The following is a 10060-nucleotide window of genomic DNA, read 5'->3' as shown; positions in this document are numbered from 1 at the left end:
ACCGGGGTATTTTGGTACTTATTTAATATTAACTTAAAATATAGATGGAGATGAGAGAAGGGACTGTACAGGGTGAGGGTATCACCCACAGGGTAAATGATTATTGATTTTGCTTCTCTTAGTGATAGAGATAACATTTTCATTAGTACAATGAAATTAGTAGAATCTAGTCTTGCAATATAAGTATCAGGGGGGAAATGAATGGATGGAACAAATTGTCAGTCTTGAGATGATCGAATATTTCTCAGGACTACTGCTTGATTGGAATGTCTGATTAACATGATTAAGTATCTTTTAGGCACCTTCCAGTCTGACAGAGTGTTGGATATTTGTCATAAAGAGGTTGAATTATGAGTATGTTATTATGAGTATATCGGTTGACCAATGAGTTAGGAAACTAGCTGAAGGTTTGGTTAAGAAGGGCTTGATAGAAAAACTGATTGGAACGAAAATTGGGGTTCATATGGAGGTGAGCGTTAGGACTCATTTCACATGACGTCAAATACTATTTCGGTGGGAGGAGCAAAAATTATCATCAATAGTATTTAGTGAGTTGTCCGGGAGTGGTGTGAGAATTCGGGAGCTCACGGCTGAACAGAGAGGTTCTCTGATCAGAGATTGATCAGAAAATCTATCGGGCACTTCTACACATCATGTAGGTATGTGTTGTATATAAGTAAGACGGGCAACAAGAAGATAACTGAGGACCTTGTGTATGTATATTTACAATAACTACCATCACCAATAAATTGACTGGAGCAAACCATCTGACTTGTGATTTTGAGAGAGAGCTACATCATCCCCAGAACCAATGAGTGGTAACTAGAGAAAAGGAGCAAAGGTAGAAGGGTACAATATCCAGAACCTAAGGTTACACTTCACACCTGCAAAAGTAGTTTAGTCTATTAACCATCCTCACAGATTGGTGAGTACCACAGATTGATTTGTCGGTAGGGTACGAACTAAGAAAATGAGTCACATTGGAGTATCTAGCTAAAGGAATATAAGTAAGCAAACATATTTCTACATCATATATCCTTGCGTTACATAAGTTTGATCACATAAGCAATCCCGTGCCGTACTAGCCGAAAACAAAGCAAATGTAAAGAAAACGAAGACTCACCTTAATAACTGTTTATTAGCGTCCATATTGGCAAAGTTCCATTGAAATCCTCTGTCAGATCGATCGATCGATACTTCGCCCGCCATGTTTGAAGTCAACAAACATGACCCAGAAACAACGTCACATAAGTTCGGGTACCTGATTCGTTGGCTCGCTTTCAGTGGAATGTATGGAGTCCTATCCATGTCACAGTACATCACACAATGCCACGTTGTCAGATTTTTCGTTTTTCTTGTAATGTTTAGAAAATATCCCACACAAATGTTAAAATTTGAAGAAAACGTGAAAATTAACATATTTACACAAGATACAATCTGGATATTATTCTTCTTTTTCGTTATGACAAGGGCACCAGAATTCAGAGTTTCTTCTGACTACACCCACTGAAGTGCAATAACGAAGGTGTACGAAATGCTGACAGGTTGGATGAGTACATGAGCCCAGCTAGTGTAAAGTTCTGAATAACAGTTGCCTATTGCCTTTGGCTCACGTTTGCTGCAAACACAACGAACTTCATTATCTGCCTCTCTGTCGCTGTCAGAAGACCAATCCAAAAGATCGCTATCGTTGATAGATACAGGTGAATTATCTGCCGCTTTGCTTGTTGACGGTCGGGGCGATGCCTGGATGCATTTCTTCTTCTTCGAAATTGGTTTGAAGCTTTTAGGTGGTTGAGATTTCCTCTTTGGCACATATGTCTTTGCCTGATGTGAAACTATTTTATCCAAAATTGAAGACTCTGTTATGGGCTTACCACTAACAACGGCACTGAGAACGTTTCTTTTCTTGGTAGGTACTGCCTTCTTGCTTCTTCTTTGTCTTGAATGAAAGTTGAAACATCTGTCAAGGAACTAGTTTGATCACCGTCATCTTTTTCGCCATTCGACTTTGAAGCTTGTTTAAAGAATTTAGATGGGGCAAAGTTGATTTTGGTAGTAGTTGACTTGTCGAATGGATGGATTCCACATTTCCGGAAAGAAGACTGTAGATTAGAAGGAGTGAGTGAGAGATTATAGATGAGTTGCAGATCCGCAATGACTCAGCATTAACCATAGTAACCCACGCGCAGAACAGGAACTTCCGAGCATGCGTAGTTCGCTGTGCGGCAAAAACACACGGAAGTGCCCTACGTTTTTTTCCGCCACAAATCAACGTCACTCAAGCAATTCTATTGTATCATTTCTCCGTACCAAATGCCTGCCAGTTGCTGTGCTATCGGCTGCAGTAATCGTGGGGGTGGGGAAAATCACCATAAATTCTTTCGAATTCCGAAAGAGGAAGATCTTCGTAAAAAATGGATTTTTGCCATTCGCTGCAAAGACTGGACACCAACTGAATATTCCCGCATTTGCAACGAGCATTTTCAGAAAGGTATGGCAATATATTTTTTTTTTATCTTTTGACTTGTAGTTAACTTATGTTTGTTATGACATTAATTACATTTAATCAAATCTTTTATTAACACTAACAACAATGACCTACTGTTTTTGGTTGCCTAATAGATCAAGGTTGGGTAGATATCTAAATGGATTTTTATATTGATCTACCTGATATTTTAGAATTAAATGTACGTTTGTCTTAAGACTTTCTTATAAATTGTGCATTTTCTTTTACTTGCAAAGGTCGTCCCTCAAATGATCCAAATGATGCGGACTATGTGCCAAGTCTGTTTTCCTTCAAAACAGAGAATGCTGCTACCACAAAACAGAGAATAAACAGACAGAACCGTTTGAAAGAGAGGCAAGAGAACGTTCAGCGCAGTGTAGCTGCATCAGCTCTTCTGTCTATTGCTAGTGTAAGTTCTCACTGATGTATAACTTTCATGGAATACCATATGCCTTTTAGTTTAGTGTAAGTAAAATTATACTTTACATACTATAGTAATCTTCCAGGGTGGGGCCTTGTGCTTTTAGCTCCTAAATTTGAAAAAAACCCACATTTTCAAATATAATGGGACATGGTAACATTGTGCTGTACGGGCCAGTGTGGTTGTACCTCTGGTTATTTGAAATTTTCACATAAGGGCCCATGTCAGAAAATTCCTAGAGTGAACCCTGATCTCCTCACAGTTACTTGTTTTCTTGAACATGTTGAAGATAAGACATTTGCAGCGAGACTTCTCATCATGTCAATGGGAAGAAGAACAAGATTTCTGATGAGGATGAACTCCTCCTAACTCTGATGAAATTGAGGAAGAATTTATGCATGCAGGACTTGGCATACAGGTTTGGTATATCTAAGTCATTGGCTACGAGGATCTTTCACGCATGGCTTGAAGTACTGTATATCCACCTTGGAAGACTAGTGATGTGGCCTGAAACTATTGAAATGCACCTACCCAATTGTTTCCGCAACAAGATTTTCAGAAGAATAAGATGCATCATTGACTGTACAGAAATCTTCATCGAGAGAGCCAGTAACAACAAAGCCAGATCCCAGACTTACTCAAGGTACAAGCAGCATAACAAAGTGAAGTTCCTCATTGGTATCAGTCCATCAGGAGCCATCACCTTTCTGTCCCCTGTATGGGGTGGACGAGCCAGTGACAAGATCATAACTCTTACAAGTGGCATCATTGACAAGTTTGTACCAGGTACACATGAAACAATTGTATTTGTAAAATAACTTGTATATATGCTTTATTTCCTGATATAGTTTTATTCGCGAGGAAATTGGTATTTTATCAATGAAGCATTGAATCAGGGTTGCATATAGATAGTTTTAGCTGGAGACATTTTTATTAAGATTTCATATAATAATTAGTGCAAATGTTCCAAGGAATCTTAAATATATTTTGATTACATTCTTGGCATAGTACATTTTGAAAATATGATGTGTATTTGTGCATGTATAAATGTAGGCAGTAATTATTATATAACTAAAAGTGGTATACATTTCTACAGGTGATGTTGTTCTGGCTGACAGGGGCTTTTTCATCGACACTGAATTAGCAACTCGAGGGGCGCAGCTTATGGTACCAGCGTACACAAAAGACAAGAACCAGCTGTCAAGACAAGAAGTTGAAACATCTAGAGTATATTCCAATGTGCGGATACATGTAGAGCGAGTGATTAACCGTTTGAAAGACTATGGTGTGATGAAAGGTCCTCTCCCTATCACTCTTGTGAAGAAGCGAACACTTCTGCAAAGACCACTGTTGGAAAGATGGTTCAAGTATGCGCAGCTCTTGTGAACCTGTGTCCTCCAATACTAGAATAGTGGTCTACATAGTATACATGTTAACATAAGTATTGGTAATGAAGTAGTGGATCAATTTCAGTTAACATGATAAACATAACTGATCCTAGTACTATTGCTATGTTCTATAGAGTTAATTTTGAACAAGTAGATGTTAAATTACCGGTACATGGTAGACACTTTTTGATACAAAAAAAGGAACTGTTGATGTTATCAACATTTATTAATGTACAGATATATTCAGCTTTTTGACTTGATATTTCATTTATCATGACAGGTGAATAATATACGCATTGAAGCACATGTAACACGTGTGGCGTCTCCTTGGGCAAGTGACTTTGTTTGAAATGTGCCTCTCTTCACCTAGCAGTGAATGGTTACCTGGTAGGATGAGATGACAACGTGGTTGTTAACCTTCTATCGCCTAAAAGGCAGCTTGGGTTGTATACTGTAAACAGGGAATTTTTTGCGACCGTTTTACTATTACGAGTTTTGCGAACGAGACTCAATCGCAAAAATTCAAAACGCAAAAATAAGTATAAATAATACATACATACTTTATTCATTGCAACACTTCATCAAATGATGAAATCTTCAACCAGAACCGCAAGTTACTCAATAAGTTAAAAACACAAATGAATGCAGAATGGTCACACAATGCATCACAAATGACAGTGTTAACAGACCAATTAGTGTCACTGTTACCTCACAGTAATCAATTATCAATTATGAACACATCAACTCGCAGTATTGTCTTTGGTGTGGTATTCGGAATATTTTAACGGCGAAGAAATAAAGCTGTTTACAGTACTCTCCAGGGAGCTGAGAATGATTCTTGAGTGCACATTGACCCAGTGACCAGGGTAATAGCGCTTTGAGCATGCCCCTGAGTGGGGTGGAAACATGTGCAATATAAATAGCATATTATTATTATAATTATTTATCACATATAAACAAACTAAGAAATGAGGTGTATATATTTGCTGCATATCGCTCTTTCCACACAAGTGCTACAACTTAAGTGCTTCCAAACATAATTATTGATGTGTGATGTGTAACAAGAAGTTCATGAACAACTGAACATGATGCAGACAAGTGGGAAAAAAATTAATTGATGAACTTTGAGATTTAATTTAGTGTACTTTGGCTTTGTAGGGTACTATGAATGGACAGTAACATTAAAAATGCATTTATGTACATTTGTTTGTTTGTTGTTTAACTCTGCAATCAGTAATAGGTTAGCTACATGACAGCTGTCTGTAAATAATTGAGTCTGGACCAGACAATCCAGTGATTGGCATCATGAGCATCGATCCACACAATTGGGATATGATGACACAGTTCAAACAAATCAGCGAGCCTGACCACCCGATCCCGCTTGTCGCCTCTTACCACAAGCATTGATGTACATACATTGCATTGTATTATTCATACTTTATGCAGCGACGCCTTTCTCTGGATACTGGGTCAAAACTGTGATACTCTAGTTATTTTTACTGTCCTTCGATGACAGATATTTACATATTTGTATTTTATATCAGTTCTCGTCACGATATGGCTGAAATACTGCCGATGTGACGTTAAATATTAACTCACTCACTCACTGGATACTGGGTGAGCATGGTTCATCTTATGGTCATGTGCTCTAGTCAGGAGTTCAGGTAAAACAATTCTCAAAAAGTAGAAATCTAATTTCACTTTCAGTGAGTTCCAAAATGAAGTGTCCTCAATGACACGTTCAATATGGATACCCTTTCTGGACCAGACAACAAAGTCACAATAATTCATATCACAGACATGTAACTGGCCTTGCAGCTGATGATAATAATTGTGGCTAGTTTGAAGCGAGTTTATACAAACAGGATCATATTTTAGATGAGGTTTTAGATAGAACTGATTATCACAAATTTCACAAGGATGCTGGTCTCTGTATTTAAAGAGATACTTAACCTCCACAAGACCCTTACCACAACAGTCACATGTCACATATGAGTCAGGTGTAGCACCTAAGTGGGGGAAATCTGGTTTGATGACAAAACCGGATTTCTGTAAGACAAGGTTGGTATGACCAGACATCATAATAGTTTCATATTGATCAACAGCGTCATTTTCGTGGTCCAAACCCCACTCACAGGGAGCATACACTGTAGCTTGGTCATGTTTATTACTGTCCGAGTCAGTAGTTTGGTCATATTGCATTATCTTTTTCCAATAACGAAACCTGACTGGGTTTACACTGACAATGATAAATACTCCCAAAATTAGAGGCAGTTAAACGTCCTATTCTGTACTCAAACCAGGTAGCTGATCCACTCTGACAGATGGTTTCTTTCTCCAACACTGTAGCTTCCTGCTGTGTTATTTTTAACTCATCAGAAAAAACATTCTCACATTTACATTTCAACTCTGCCTCAGTCAAATGTTTATATTTCTCATCAAATAAAAGTGATAGTGGAGAAGGAAGTTGGGCATGTTCTGCTTGGGACCAGTCGGTAATAACAGGGTTAGTAATAGTAAATATGGCTGCGGAGGGTACACTTTTTCTCAACTTTACTAAAAGACTAGAACTATCTGTAAATTTAACTGGTTGTCTCTGGGCCAGAGGTGGTGCCAAGTGCACCTTCTTGACTTTCGAGAAGTTTATGTATGCCACCATAGCTGGTTCAACCTGAAAAACAAATTCACATACAGTTGCTGAAAGGAATTTCACATTTAAGTTAAAAAATCACATTACACAGTTTTAAAATACTGGCATGTTTTCAAACTGGTCTGTCTTGAGGAAAAATACAAATCAGCCTGATATTTAAACCACCAACACACACTTGCAAATATTCTAAATTATGTTTTATAAGGCTTAAAAAAATAAAAGAATTGGCTCTCAGGCAATGGTTTTTGAAAATATAGTGCGGGTGGGCGGTGTCTTTGTGTACAATCAACCTGTGAAAGGGCCTCCCTACATAATTGTATTCCGTGATGAGTAAAATACTGGAATACAGTTGGATTTCTTAAATAAAAAAATGAAATAAACACGAAACATACAGCGAACTTTATGAAAATGCGGGCGGTGCCTGAGAACCAACACTATTATTTTTTTTAGACTAAGTCAGTAATGTAATTCAACAATGAAATAGTTCTCAACCTCCATTACCAATTTGTTTAAAACGTTATAAAGGAATATGGGACATACTGTGGTTTAAAATCAACACCAATATATTGTTCTTTCAATTTTCATATTTTGCATGTTACCTTCTTTGTGAATGTCTGATTCCAGGAACAGGGCATGGACGTACAGGAAACTTTGTTGTACTCAAATCGTACACAGGCCTCCACTTTGAATAGTATACCAGCAACATGTGAACAGACTTCACCAAATCTGAATTTGACCAAACATTTAACTAAACTTTGAACAATTAATTTACAATTTTTTCTGAAATATATTAAATTGAGTACAATGGGATTTATTTACCACAACAGATGATCATATTTGAAAGAAAACCTATTTACAGAAATATTTATTAAATAAATAAATCTAATACCCTGCCATGCATGTACAGTGTTCACACTCCACCGTGCCACTCTTATCCAGACCAACCCAGGCTTCATGGGGCTTCTCTGTCACAGCTTGGGATCTGTGAACCTTGGCCTGAAAAATCAATCAACATTTAAAAAAATATATATATTGCTGTCACAGACAGTCATGCGATTGGTTGATTATAATATTTGATATTCAGTGGTTTCTAAATAAGATCTTATTTTTGTTTACACACAAACTATGGATAAAGAGTATACTGACCATGGAAAACACATGCTATGGCGCCGCATAGAATTATGTGCCACGACCGTAAAAATAGGCCTAATATAATGCATGTTCAGATAAAAATATTAACATTGATGACTTACCTTAATTATGCACTTGGTCTGTGAAGAGTTGTACCTGATGAGACTCGTATGAACCCATCCACTTTCAAACAAAGTATAGGCCTCTAGTGAACGAAAACATCTTAAACTCATTCTGGTAAAAGGACCAGGCGAATCTATGAGATACGTGTACAGGTCGCCAAACTGCAAGTTTGGCCACTTGGAAACGTCGTCAATCCAGTACTTATTAATGCTATATGGTTCCCAATCTAGCGAAAATCCAAGTAAATTAAGTTTTTCTTCGTAACGAAGCTTGTCTACTGCACAAAGATGTTTGTAGTAGGTACTCATGATAAATGTGTAAACACGGAACGTAAATACGGCAGCGCGAAGTTTGACAGCTCTGACCTTGACATTATTTTCACGTGCCCAGGTAATAAGTGGAATGGAAATATAGGACTTGTGACCGTCGTACAGGACCAACAACGGAAACTCTTCAGAAGTGGCGACAGCTTGTTTCTTGAAATGAGATTGTAGATTCCGTGTTTGACCATCCCATCCCGTCTCCGTAACAGTTCCAGTCGATCCTGGTGTACAACCTGACAAAAGCTCCTCTCGCATTCTTTGTCCCTTAAAGACGAAAAACGGGGGAATAGCATTTCCTGACGCATTACCACATCTGTTGACAGTTGTTGTGCTTGACCTCGGTGCTACAACAGCTGTTGGCACTTGTTGACTTGAAACTATGGAAGATGGAACGTGAGTTTCTACTAGTCCCTTTTCATCTACATTATAGATTCTCTGTTGACTGTCCTCCAACCTATATTTCTTCAAAATGCTGCCGAGTTCATCAAAGTAATGTGTAAAGGTTTCCTCGGATGTTGCCTTGGCTCTTTGAAGTTCTAAAGATCGGGGCTTCTTAACTCGAAGATCAGGCCATCTCTTCACAAAACCGTAAAACCACTGCATAGAAAGAAGTGGATCACCTTTACTTCTTTTTCCAAGATGGATTGCAAGATCAGTGGCAATAGCGGTAACCTCGGCCCTGGAGTAACCATATCCAAAGTTAGCCATGACGTCGATGTGGTCAACTAATAACTTTTCTTCCTCAAGTGAAAGAAGAGGCTACCTTCCAGTTGTTACACAGTCAACTGACACTTTCCCGCTTGTGCGATCATGTAAAGTCGAAAACGGTACACAAAAATTCTCAGAAGCTCTGCTTATAGCCATCCCATCAATAACAGCTCCTATGCCTTGTCTAGAGCGTTTGACACATATTGACGGTACTGACCCCTCCCTGTTGCCTCTCTATCGAAGATGGTCTAAAATATTAAATTCATTCTTTGAAATAACTAGCATACACTTGAAAATCCCAAATATAAAAAGTTCACGTCTACCAGTAAGCGTTAAATTACGTGGAATCGAAATAAGATATGGCCCAGTGGAGCTTCCATAGATTTTTAATCTGGCGAGGGCGTGACCTATTGTGTCACGTTACCTCCATTGTCTAGATAGTAAACAAAGCAGACGACATTTTCTCTGACATTTACGATGGCTTATTTCTTTAATATTACGATGTTTTGTTCGTGGAAAAAGTGAGTTAAGGAATCCTTGGTTAAGTTCACTTTTTAATAATTATTTGGATTAAACTTACGTTGTGCATTTTCACACGAAGCATATTTAGTCAAGTCGAAGCCAAAGGCTGCCGCTCTCGATGAAAGCTCCAGGTACCGCAAAATCTCGTACAACAACGCGAGAGTAAGTGATGAAAATGGCTGATCGAACAAATGTTGATACATTACCAAGGATTAACATAGGTTAGGTAGATTGGTTATTCTACAAAAATAAAATCACACATTTACAAATATATATAGATTCTAA

At 38.1% G+C, this 10060-nt stretch overlaps 1 protein-coding gene and 3 pseudogenes across 1 annotated transcript; 1 reads left to right on the top strand and 3 right to left on the bottom strand.

Moving 5' to 3' along the window:
* Window positions 1–1444: 1444 nt before the first annotated feature.
* LOC139457094 (uncharacterized) lies at window positions 1445–3212 on the bottom strand (annotated as a pseudogene).
* Window positions 3213–3430: 218 nt separating this feature from the next.
* On the top strand, window positions 3431–4316 carry LOC139457093 (uncharacterized). Its single transcript, XM_071238533.1, has 2 exons — window positions 3431–3716; window positions 4027–4316. Exons 1-2 carry the CDS (start codon window positions 3431–3433, stop codon window positions 4314–4316), a joined length of 576 nt encoding a protein of 191 aa, XP_071094634.1.
* A 1429-nt stretch (window positions 4317–5745) lies between these two features.
* Window positions 5746–8530, bottom strand: LOC139457587 (uncharacterized; annotated as a pseudogene).
* Window positions 8531–8560: 30 nt separating this feature from the next.
* On the bottom strand, window positions 8561–9857 carry LOC139457092 (uncharacterized; annotated as a pseudogene).
* Between the last annotated feature and the right edge of the window lie 203 nt (window positions 9858–10060).

This window comes from Haliotis cracherodii, unplaced genomic scaffold (genome assembly GCF_022045235.1).
Source record: "Haliotis cracherodii isolate W230 unplaced genomic scaffold, xgHalCrac1.p SCAF_12, whole genome shotgun sequence".
NCBI lineage: Eukaryota > Metazoa > Mollusca > Gastropoda > Lepetellida > Haliotidae > Haliotis > Haliotis cracherodii.
The sequence above is the reverse complement of the archived record's forward strand: the minus strand, read 5'-3'. Positions and strand labels throughout refer to the sequence as shown.

Coding starts and splice junctions, on each gene's coding strand:
- LOC139457093 (XM_071238533.1), top strand. CDS start 3,431: ATGTGGCCTGAAACTATTGAAATGCACCTACCCAATTGTTTCCGCAAC. Junction 3,717..4,026: donor CATTGACAAGTTTGTACCAG/GTACACATGAAA, acceptor ACATTTCTACAG/GTGATGTTGTTCTGGCTGAC.